This window comes from Engraulis encrasicolus, chromosome 18 (assembly GCF_034702125.1).
Source record: "Engraulis encrasicolus isolate BLACKSEA-1 chromosome 18, IST_EnEncr_1.0, whole genome shotgun sequence".
Classification (NCBI taxonomy): domain Eukaryota; kingdom Metazoa; phylum Chordata; class Actinopteri; order Clupeiformes; family Engraulidae; genus Engraulis; species Engraulis encrasicolus.
In genome coordinates this window covers 15,799,330-15,811,829 of record NC_085874.1, presented here as the reverse complement: position 1 = coordinate 15,811,829, position 12,500 = coordinate 15,799,330, and the positions used below count along the sequence as shown (strand labels likewise).

The following is a 12,500-nucleotide window of genomic DNA, read 5'->3' as shown; positions in this document are numbered from 1 at the left end:
ATAATGCAATGGGCAGCAGGCACCAATTTCACCGTGTTAAGTCAATTGAGACAGTCATGCATACCTGCCAGATGACTTGCATAGTAAATACCGTGCAGAGAGAGAGAGAGAGAGAGAGAGAGAGAGAGAGAGAGAGAGAGAGAGAGAGAGAGAGAGAGAGAGAGAGAGAGAGAGAGAGAGAGAGCTGCTACTGTAACCACAATACTTTGTTTCGGGTCAACATTTGAACTCCTGAACGTGGTGCAAATGGATTAATGATCTAATGGTTCCTGCCACTCAGTGTGTCATGCGAGTTAAAAAGGAAGACGAGCCTTTCATTTAGTCTCACTACTATAAGCACCTGATTGGCGGAAGCATATTTCTGACCAGATGTGCGCAAATCAAATCCATCTTCTCGTGGAATTCTCCAATTCATTTCAATACGGCTCGCCAGCCAAATCAAGAGTGACATTAAGGAAATCTGCTGCTGCTGCTACAACAGCACCACTGCGTTTCTATAGGTTCACTGGGATCCAAATATCAAGATGCATTCACCTGTTAAATACCAAAGAGCACCAAGGCACCATTCTCGTACTGTATTTAGACGACGCAATTACGTATATCTTTCTGAGTGACAGAAAGCAATTTTCTGTATGTGATGTATCATCACTTGCTCTGCTCAGTAAAGTCTGACCAGAGATTCTTTAAGCATATAGAGATGTGCCAATGTAATAGGTTGCTATGGGCACCTAACATGACCAGGTTCCGGTCTGCCTAAAGGCGCGTGTCATAATACTCCAAGCATTGAATACTGTAGAACAGTCCTTAGGTCTGCCTAGGTCTGCCTAAAGGGGTATTTCACCCCCCTCCCCCTTGCAATAATAGAACCCGGAAACAATGGGCCAATGGAACCTCTCTCTCTCTACTCTCTCTGGTCTGACCGTGCTCAGGGATTTAAGCATTTTTTTTAAACACTAGGATTTCTCCAGAGACAGACATTCTGAGTTCAGAAAGTGGAAGTTCTGCCATCCATTTTGTTATGTGAGTGGAAAAGATGACAAATGTGACATTTTGTTCTAAATGAGCACAACTTTTAAACCAAGTAGCACATGGAATCATTTCCCGTGTAGAAAGTGATCTTGACTTCAGATGTGCAGCTGCCATACAAGTTAGATATGTGCCCAGAAATAAATGACTCGACACGTATTATAACAGTGTAGGTCAAAGGGGATCTTGGACCTTCTTAGCCTCTTAAAATGAGCTAATTACTGAAAAAATTCAGTGTTAAGAGCACATGCAGAGGGTGCACATGGCACGGATATTATGTTTTCTAGATGGTCTAGTAGAGTGTTTCTCAACGGGCGTGGTATAGCCCTCCAGGGGGCGTTGGGGAGTCCTAGGGGGGGCATTGAGAAGGATACAGTTGAGAGGGAGCTGTGCTTAGTCGTCATTGTTGGCATTTGTCCATTTCATTTTTATAACACGTTGATAGGCTTATGATGAGGTCAAGGGGGCGTTGGTAAGATTTTAAAGGTTGGAAAGTAAGAAGGCTGTTCAAAAAAAGGTTGAGAAACACAGATCTAGTACACGTGGAAAAAAAACCCTCCATTATAGCTTTGTTGCATCGGAAAACTTTGTAAAGTGACAGAGGTGTACACAGTAGAAGTTAATTCCTGATCCTGTTTTATTTCTACTTCTATGTTGTACACCTCAGGCCCTAAAGGTGCATTAACATATGCTGCCTTGTAGAGGGTTACGGTACCTTGACTCTGCGGATGGCGTAGGTGTGGCCCCCTAGCTGTGCCACAGGCTGCCTGACGTTCCGCAGGTCCCACACGCGCAGGCTGCAGTCCACCGAGCCAGTCACCAGCACATTCTGATGAGCACACAAATACGCACACATGTATGCATGCAAACACACACGTATGCACGCACACACACACAATACAGTGCCCTCCATAATTATTGGCACCCCTGGTTGAGATGCGTTAAAAGCCTTAAAATAAATTCAGTGTTTATTGCAGAAGAATACTGTCACACTGAAAATTGTAGGAAAATGTAGCCTTCAACTCAAATGAATTGTAAGAAAATAAAAAAAATCCCTGACTAAAAAATAATTATTTTTCATTAAATCACCTGTTCCACAATTATTGGCACCCTTAACAATTCCCAGGAAATAAATATAATTGAAGCATTTCTGTCATTTCTACAGTAGTTTACAAAGTTTACCAGAGTATGTAGGAACATTTAATTAGTAATTCATCACTTCCTGTTTCCCTGGGGTATAAATATGACGTGACACCGAGGCCATTTCTCTTATCCACTCTTAAACATGGTAAAGACAAAGGAACACAGCATACAAGTGAGGCAGATGTGCGTCGACCTTCACAGGTCAGGCAGAGGCTACAAGAAGATTGCCACTCAACTGCAGCTGCCCATATCCACTGTGAGAGGAATAATTAAGAAGTTCAAAACAACTGGAACAGTGGTAAACAAGCCTGGACGAGGACCCAAGTTTATTTTGCCACCACGCACAGTGAGGAGGATGGTAAGAGAAATCAAAAGATCTCCAAAGCTCACTGTTACAGAATTACAACAAATGGTAGCATCCTGGGGTCACAAAGTCTCCAAATCAACCATCAGGCGCTGTCTACACGCCAACAAGCTGTTTGGGAGGCATGCACGGAGAAAAACCTTTCCTCACTCACAATCATAAACGCAAGCGTCTGGAGTTCGCCAAGCGGTATTGGGGCTTCAACTGGGACCGTGTGCTTTGGTCAGATGAGACCAAGATTGAGCTTTTTGGCAACAAACACTCTAAGTGGGTCTGGCGTACCACGAAAGATGCGCATGCTGAAAAGCACCTCATACCCACTGTGAAGTATGGGGGTGGGTCAGTGATGCTGTGGGGCTGTTTCGCTTCCAAAGGCCCTGGGAACCTTGTTAGGGTGCATGGCATCATGAATGCTTTGAAATACCAGGACATTTTAAATCAAAATCTGTTGCCCTCTGCCCGAAAGCTGAAGCTGGGTCGTCACTGGGTCTTTCAGCAAGACAATGACCCTAAACATATGGCCAAATCTACACAGAAATGGTTCACCAGACACAAAATCAAGCTCCTCCCATGGCCATCTCAGTCCCCTGACCTCAACCCCATTGAGAACCTGTGGGGTGAGCTGAAGAGGAGAGTACAGAGGAGAGGACCCAGGTCTCTGGATGATTTAGAGAGATTCTGCAAAGAGGAATGGCTGAAGATCCCTCTTTCTGTCTTTTCCCATCTTGTGAAACATTATAGGAGAAGATTAGGTGCTGTTTTGTTGGCAAAAGGGGGTTGTACAAAATATTAACACCAGGGGTGCTAATAATTGTGACACACATTATTTGATGTCAAATAATTATTTCTTTATGTGGGATTTTTTCCCCACTGAATAAATGCACTTGTATTGAAGGTTGGATTTTTCTATTTTTTTCCATTAAGGTCCCATATTATTTAGAAAAAAAATAAAATAATTGGAAGCTAAAAAACACATCTCAACCAGGGGTGCCAATAATTATGGAGGGCACTGTACATAAGTGTACACACATCTCCACATACAACACAAGTGCTCATGGCTCATGCACACTAAGTGAAACAAGAGTAAAATGCAGTCGAAATGACAGTAAAAAATCTGCCAAATGACTTTCTTGTGAGGCAGATTATTTCAAAGATGCTGAGATCGCAGCTACTCTCAGGGATGGTTGTCTAAGTCGAGCAGAGCTGTCTGAGCTCATCTTTGTCAAAAGCAACTTGCTCTGCATAAACCTCCTCTCGTGGAGCTTGCAGGCTGTTTTGCTACAGCATAGCAAACTTTACTTTGAACTCTTTTAGATGATCCCTGATGAACAAATAATATCTACTCAAATCCAATGTGTTCATTAGCCTTCTATTTGAGGGCTTTAAATATAAAAACAAAATGCCTAAAATGGACAAAATGTGGATAGAAAACACACGACTGATTGTAATTGAGGTTCTAGAACTTTATAATCACTGTGGGAGAAGAGTCGACTTTAATCTTCTGACAACAGAAACGTCAACTTTGGCTTGCCATTCATCAGATTTAAAAGGCACTTTCAATTTCGTCAGCACAAATGATAAAAGACAAACCATTTGCTTCTGCACAAGCAGAAGCACAAGTGCTGCCAAAAACCGTCTAGCACCTTTTACTTCATTGCACTAGTGATGGATTTCCAATTCCAAAAATGGAAATGGATTTCCAAAAGCTTTATACGTAAGCGTCTTAAGATATTTGGCAGCTAAATGAGTGCAGCTCCACATTTCAGCATCATCACTTGGGAAGATGCTAAAGAAATCAAGCTTTTTGTGGCTCATTAACTTACCTGGTCGTATTTGCACCAATCACAGCTCAAGATTTCTCCCTTGTGGGCAGGGATGGCCAATCTGCAGGTGGCTGCTTTCACATCCCACACTCGCAGAGTCCCATCTCCTGTTCAGAAGATAAAAAAAGTTTGACCTTGATTAGACCAGTGGACGTAAGTCTTCTGTTCACCAACCCCTCCCCTCAGCTTTCCTTCCTCTCTCTGTCTCTATATCTCATACACACACACACACACACGTGCACACGCACGCGCACACGCACACGCACACGCACACGCACGCGTACGCTCACCTTTTTTTTTCTTCCCCAGAATGTCATTTACAACCCCCCCCTGTCTCTCTCTTCTCGCTGTAGGATGCCCCCCCCTGTCTCTCTCTTCTCGCTGTAGGATGCCACTACCTGTCTCTCTCTTCTCGCTGTAGGATGCCACTAAGCACAGAGACATGGTGTTAAAGGTGTGAACAAGAGATTCGTTTTCCGAGTGGAAGTGTGATTGAGTTAGATGCAAGAGGTAATGATGTATGACTGTGATATCATAAAGCACATTACATTTCCAGCCGCCTCCTCTACAACTCTCTCTCTCTTTCTGTCCCTGTCTCTCTTGGGCACACGCATACAAAAACACAGCCACACACGCATACAAAAACACAGCCACACACGCATACACAAACACACACACACACACGCACACACACGCACACACACGCACACACACACACGCACACACACGCACACACACGCACACATGCACACACACGCACACACACACAGACACACACTTAAATGTCAGATTTACTCAAGACCTCCTGCTTAGAAACCACACTGAGTGTTTGTTAATGAGGCGCACAGTGAGAAATGCATTTAGGAGAAAAGAACTACAAAGAAAGCCCGAAGAGTAAGAGAAACAAACCAGAGTAAACAAACCAGAGTTTTTTGGAAAAGACTCGCTCACACACTTGCAGGCTCACACGCACACACACGCGTATAAACTCTCCTTGGCATAATGATAATGATATGCTGACTGATGCGACTCTCTGGACGCTTTCTATTCCCCGCCACGGCCACTTGCACGTACTACAGCAGGGTATTGCCCAAGGGCAGTCCTGTCCTGAGGTGTCTAGACTGAATTGGGCTGGGCTGGGCTGGGCTGCTGAGCTGAGCCAGACTGGGCTGATGTAGCCTGGGCTGTGCTGGACAGGCTGTGCTGTGCTGTGCTGTGCTGTGCTGTGCTGTGCTGTGCTGTGCTGTGCTGTGCTGGGCTGGGCTGGGCTGGGCTGGGCTGGGCTGGGCTGGGCTGGGTAGGGCTGGGCTGGGCTGGGCTGGGCTGGGCTGGGCTGGGCTGTGCTGGGTTGGGCTGGGGTGGGCTGGGCTGGGCTGGTCTGGGCTGGGGTGTGCTCGGTAGGGCTGTGTTGGGCTGGGCTGGGCTGGGCTGGTCTGGGCTGGGCTGGGCTGGGCTGGGCTGGGCTGGGCTGGGGTGTGCTGGGTAGGGCTGGGCTGGGCTGGGCTGGTCAAGCTTGGCAGGTGATAACAGGCATTAGGTGACTCCCTGCCAGGGCACTGCACCACTCTGCTCCACAGCATAATGCAATGAAAGGCTACTGCTCCCCTTTTTCATCATAGAGGATTTTTAAGTGCATTGGCTACCCCCCCTCCCTCCCCTCTCTCTCTCTCTCTCTTTTCCCTTACTCCATGTCTGTCACTTTCTCTTTTCCCCTCTCCTGTTTGACACAGATACTGCACAAACATCCATTCACACAAACATGAACACATCCTTTGTTTTTCCACTCCAATTGACTGAAATCACCTCCAGTCTATGTGCAGGTACACACACTCACATATACTATCCTCTCCCCACCCACGATTCCTCTGCAGTCAGCAATGACCTTACAGTGTGTGAGAGAGAGAGAGAGAGAGAGAGAGAGAGAGAGAGATAGAGAGAGAGAGAGTTGGAAAGAGGGGGAGAAGGGGGTAGAGAAAAAAAGAGAGAATGACATGAAGAGAGAAAATGAACGAGAGAGAGAGAGAAAGAAAGAAAGAGAGAAAGAGAGAGAGTCTGCACATGCAAGAGAGAGAGAGAGAGAGAGAGAGAGAGAGAGAGAGAGAGAGAGAGAGAGAGAGAGAGAGAGAAGGCCATCAGCGAATGTGGTCTGTGCCAGAGAGGCATTTAGCTGCTAGCTCAGCACAGCCGACAGGCAGCTAGACAGGGGTGAAATGGCTTTGCATTAACTGTCTTAGAGCCAGTGCAGAGAGCAAGAGAGAGCCCTGCAGAGAGAAAGAGAGCAGTTAGTAGCATCCCTTCTCTGGATCTACACTATATGCTGACCTGGCCAACTCAATGCCCTCTATTTTAAAAAGCGTCCTTTAAGATGTATGAAGTTGATCTTGAATAAATATAGCAAGTTACATATTTTTGGCATGGTAGGGAAGATTTTTTTTAATGTTGCTAATGCTGGGGACCTGTGCACGCCATCTTTTCCAAGCGAAACAAACTTGACCAAGGCAAGCGAACAGGAGGGAAGCGACGTGAAAATATTCAACCAAGTTTAATATTATGCAAATGAGGGGCAAATTATGCACATTTTGCCTGCTGCGGCCAATCAAATCAACAACAAAATGTTTCATTCTATTTGATTCGCCGCGACAACCTGATGACCGCTGTGGTCTTACAAGTAGAATGGAACACTGAATTTTGTCTCTCTTTGCTTCGCTCGTTTCGCCTGCATGTGTCCCTGGTGTAACAGTTCAAAAATCTGTTGCCATTTTACTACATTGAGAAGATCTACCCATGAAGCAAAAAAAGCCTCTTATCACTGACACACATGCATGCACATTCGCACATGCACACACATCAATAAAGTCTAAATGAAGATTTATTTTTTAATAATTCAGCATTCTTTCCAATACTGAGTGAATCAGCATAACAGTACATGTTCCATCTTCAGTCTGCCTGACAAAATAGTCTTCCGTTCTGAATGAGCACATCTAAGGCTAATGGCTCTGGGGTGAACTCCTCACCTTCATGAAGTGACTAAGCAGTTGCGATCAATGCCAATAATGTTGTATGACTAGTATCCATCTCATTATCTAACCTCCTATCCTTGCCTTGTGATTGTGGCTTCGTGCTTTGGCCTTGTGCAGTGTTGCCAGATTGGGCGGGTGCCCGCCCAATTGGGCTACTTGGGATGAGCGTCGGCGGGCAAAAATGGGAAAAATTGGCCATTTGGCGGTTTTTTAAGCCGTTTTGGGCCCATAGAAGTCAATGTAATTTGTTGAATTTGGGCGGAATTTAGCGCATTTTGGCGGTTTTTGAGAACCTTTTGGGCGGGATTTGGTCAGACACATCTGGCAACACTGGCCTTGGGCTTCACTGACACCCTGCCTCCGTGGAGAAAAACAAAGTTTCCCGCTGTCAGCCTGGGCACAAACCAACTTTTGGAGAGCTTTTCTCTATTCAACATCCAGACAGCAAATGAGAAAATGACCTTTGAATTGTGATTTTGCGAGATATTGAACACAATTTTTTTCGTCAATGGCGTCTTGACTTGGATCACGAGGCCACAAACACAAGGAGAGGATGGGAGATCAGATATGGAAATGGACCCTCAGGCTCAGGAGAGAGAGAGAAACGCCCATGTATTGAACACTCGTGCTCAACGATTTCTATGTAAGCAAGGCACAATAGCTATCTGTTGCTCACTTATTATCAACAATAATAATTGGGAAAGTACTGTAAGTGACCATCAAGTTTGTATGCGGAATAATAATAGTTTAAAAACAACAATAATTGAACAAAATAATGACATTTCCCCAACGTGTCAAGAATAGGATATTACTGTATTATTCATACTTCACATAAAGTAGTGTATCACAAAGAGAGAGACACTGTTGGACACTCTTTGCCTATGTTGTTCTAAAGCCTTCAACTGTATGCCATCCCCCCACACAAACAAAAAGCCCTGGCAACAATGGAGCTAAGAGAGACACTGACAATAACGTGTAAGCTTCTATGTTCTGTACACGGCACAGCAGGTGTTGTATCACACAAACACGGCGCAGCAGGGTAGTCGAACTGGGACGTTTAAAATCTGTCACTGTGTACAGTGTGCTTTGTGTACAGTCTCTCTCAGTTTCTCTCTCAGTTTCTCTCTCAGTCTCTCTCTCAGTGTCTCTCTCTCAGTGTCTCTCTCTCAGTGTCTCTCTCTCTCTCTCTCTCTCTCTCTCTCTCTCTCTCTCTCAGCGGTGAAAGACAGGTCTGTCCAGAGTGCCTGTAGGCATGGGTGAATAGCGTAATGAGCCAGTACCTGGAGTCTTGGCATGGTTACAGAGCACAAACTGCTGCTGTGCCTAAGAGGGATAACATCATCGACATGCACAGAGCAATAGTGAAACCTCATTAAATGATAAAAAGCGGCCGATAAAACATAACGCTTACTGCCTTACTATGCCTTTAGGCAATATGACAAAAACAGTTTGCCCTTGCTTGAAGATGAAAGAAACAAAATGCTGATGTCAAACCGGGAGAAGTTAATCTCAAGTGCTCATCAAAGGTCCTCATCACCAGCCAAAATCTTAATGGAGCCGTCCGAAGATGTCCATACCTCCTTACCACGCTATTAGCTCTGGGCAGAAGCGGGAGTCACCCATAATGTTATTTCAGAGACATTAACGGAGGTAGGATGGATTGCCCTCAGTCCCACAAAGACTGCTTTTACAAAACACAATGGCTAGCTTTACATGAGACATTTCATTCAGAATGGACTACCTTTAATTCTAAATAAAGCTTAATTGCGCTTTGAAAACGTCATGTAAACACTTCACGATTCAGAATTAAACGAAAGATCAAACTCAACTCGACAGAACTACGTAATTCTGTAAAAACGTCATGTAAATGTAGCCAATATGTCCATTTTAAAACTATGCAATAATACTTTTTTCACTGTGTCTCAAGTAATATCAGTGCAATCACTATTTTTATGTTTGGAATTGGGAAGTAAATATAAGATGATATGGCCACAGTTCCAACTACCCTAATTTCTAATGATCAGATCTTAAATAACGTAAAAATAGTGTTATAATGGCTTTTGTTGTGTTTTGAGGAAGCACACACACATGCAGCTGCAGTAGCCTACTCCTGCAGTCTACCTGAGTCGCCGCCAGCATAAGCCACCATGTCACACTACAAAAGCAGCCTCTGCAGGAAATGAACATACTTTCTGCAGTATACAAGAAAAGTTGCCTAGCGCTGGCGCTGACGCCGACTACGAAAGCTCTGTGAGCATATGAGGAAAATCCCTCAGAGTTCCTGTGTGAGGAGAGAGTTAATGGGGTATGAGAAAGGAGAAGAGAGGAAGAGGAGGGGAGGGGCAAGAGCAGAGCAAGGACAAGAGGACATACACTGGCTAGAGAGAGAGAGAGAGAGAGAGAGAGAGAGAGAGAGAGAGAGAGAGAGAGAGAGAGAGAGAGAGAGAGAGAGAGAGAGAGAGAGAGAGAGAGGCTGAATGAGTGAGTGAGTGAGTGAGTGAGTGAGTGAGTGAGTGAGTGAGTGAGTGAGTGAGTGAGTGAGAGAGAGAGAGAGACAGAGAGACAGAGAGAGAAAGTGGGAAGAAAAGCTCAGATGTTTTTTTGGCCAGGGCGTGAGAAGATTAGCTATGTCAGGGTGTCCCAGCCGGGGGATGACCTAAATGCTGGTGCTTACCACCAGTAATAGAAATTCTTAGATAGAAATTCTGAGAATAGAAAGTCTTTTTGACAACCCCCTTTAACCCTCCATCCCTCCCATTCATTTTTTCTCCTCAAACTTTGTTGGATGCACACGCTCGAGGCGTCAACGACGTGTTTAATTACACCGAAATGGATCCGACTCCGAGTTTGCCAGCTAACATAATGAAAAAAGATGAGAGCAGAGAGTTTGACTTGCTGCTTTTTAAGTAGACACGTGTCTCTTTTTTCTGCGACAGCAATGCAGACTTGGAGATGATGCTCTCGGCTCAAGCCAGCCGCAAGTGATGCCTCAGCAGGCAGTCTTGGGGTAACGAGGGAGGGGGGGAAAAAAGAGAGCAAGAAGGAGGGAGCTAGCGAGGGAGGAAGGAAAGGAAGAGAGAGGTTCCTGATAAGCCATAATCGGGGGGTGGAGAGCCCGTATTGTTTCCCTATAGCCCCCCTTCAAAGCAGAGCTCCGTGGTGAATGACATTATCTATCAAGCAGCTGTCGAACGAAGGGGAGAGATGAGAAGGGAGGAGGAGGAGAGAGAGAGGAATATAACACTCACAGCCCATGAGAGGTGCGATTTAGTTTTTTCTATGAAGGGTTCTCTGTAGCTACCAATCCCAGCACGAAGTCAAAGAGCTGTGCAAGACCTGCCTCCTGACCAGGGGAAATGCAACCTTAATCCGGACTCCTCTCTGGGATGATGGCTGACTACTCCAGTCAAACCACCCATCCTGTTAATCCAAAAATTCTGGAGACTACCACTGGCTGACAACTAGGGCTGGGTATCGCAGCCATGTTCCTGTATCGATTCGATTTCGATTCTTAGGGCTTTGAATCGATTAATCACAATTCAATTCAATTCGATTCGATTCATTCCAAATCGATTCAATCCGTTCCCTTCTTGGTGCCAGGATTTATCCCAAAAGATGCTGCTGCCTATTTTTATATAAAAATGTCAAAGGGCTATGGCTTGACAGTGTTAACAGATTGCTAATTTGTAATAAGTAGGCCAAGGCCTAATTGACTAATACCTACTGGGTATTTTCCATAGACCTAAATTAAACAGAAACAACAAAAAGAAAAAGAACCAAAAAATCGATTTTGTGCCCTGTGAATCGATTATATGAATTTCGATTCGATTTGATCGATTATCGATTAACTCGATTATGTTACCCAGCCCCTCTGACAACAGGACAAGAGTGAGGGATTTATCAATCCGACAAGCAGCAGCAATTCTAGAGTCTACTGGGGGGCCTGTAACTTACGTTGAAAACCAGTGATGGGCAATATGGATTCATTAGTCATCATCCAGTGCCACATATTCCAAATGACACAATGTAACAATCTCAAAACCTTTTCCTATATTGCTTCTTTTTCCACTGCCGATTTTCTGGTAGGCCTACAGCTCGACACGGCGCGACTCAACCATCACTTTTTGCTTTACAACTGAGCTGTGGCGTGCCTATTCAAACAGCCGAGTTGCGCTTTGTCGAGCTGTAGGCCTACCAGAAAACTGGCAGTGTAAAAGAGGCATAATAGCTTTTTTTTAATAGTCAATTTTTACAGTGGTTGTGGGAGGGGGCAAGGTTGAGGTAGAGTTTTTTTGTTGTTGTGAAAGCCAGATTGGGAAACTCCAACTCCCATAGTCATTGTGACATAGCACTCCATAGCACACAAGTGTTCACTGCACACTGCACACAACGAAATTGCATTCATGACTCACCCATGCAAGGGGGCAGCCCCCAATGGCACCCCAAGGGAGCAGTGAGGCGGGACGGTACCATGCTCAGGGTACCTCAGTCATGGAGGATGAGGGAGAGCACTGGTTAATCCCCCCCCCACCCCAACCCCCCAAACCCAAACTGGCGGGTTGATGTCTGCCTGATGTCTGATGGCCTACCGCTTACCCATGACTGCCCATGTATATGCTTGGTATGGGAGATTCCTCCAACGGTGACGTGCCAAACTTAACTCGCCCCCAATCCAAGAGTACCACGCTGTGGTGGACCTAATAATAGTGCAGTATATAATAGTAATAATAGTGCAGTATATAATAGTAATAATAGTGCAGTATATAATAGTAATAATAGTGCAGGATATAATAGTAATAATAGTGCAGGATATAATAGTAATAATAGTGCAGTATATAATAGTAATAATAGTGCAGGATATAATAGTAATAATAGTGCAGTATATAATAGTAATAATAGTGCAGTATATAATAGTAATAATAGTTCTGGATATAGACAGTGGGATAGTGAGGTCTCTCCCCCTCGGCACCAGCAGAGTAAGCAGACATGCTCTATCGGCGTTTCATTCGTGCTCGAGGAACCACATAAACACACACAGACACACAATTACAGACACACACACAACCCATCCACACACACACACACAACACACCCACACCCACACGACCGCTTTAGCCGGGCCAC

The 12,500-nt window shown here is 44.9% G+C and overlaps 1 protein-coding gene across 1 annotated transcript in view; it reads right to left on the bottom strand.

Annotated features, from left to right (window-relative positions):
- Nucleotides 1–12,500, bottom strand: part of pex7 (peroxisomal biogenesis factor 7) — a 72,251-nt gene that overhangs the window by 45,831 nt on the left and 13,920 nt on the right. The window contains exons 5-6 of the mRNA XM_063222376.1: nt 4,357–4,463; nt 1,742–1,855 (exon numbers count right to left, since the gene is read on the bottom strand). Of these exons, the coding sequence (XP_063078446.1) occupies nt 1,742–1,855; nt 4,357–4,463 (221 nt within the window). The remainder of the gene's footprint in view (nt 1–1,741; nt 1,856–4,356; nt 4,464–12,500) is intronic.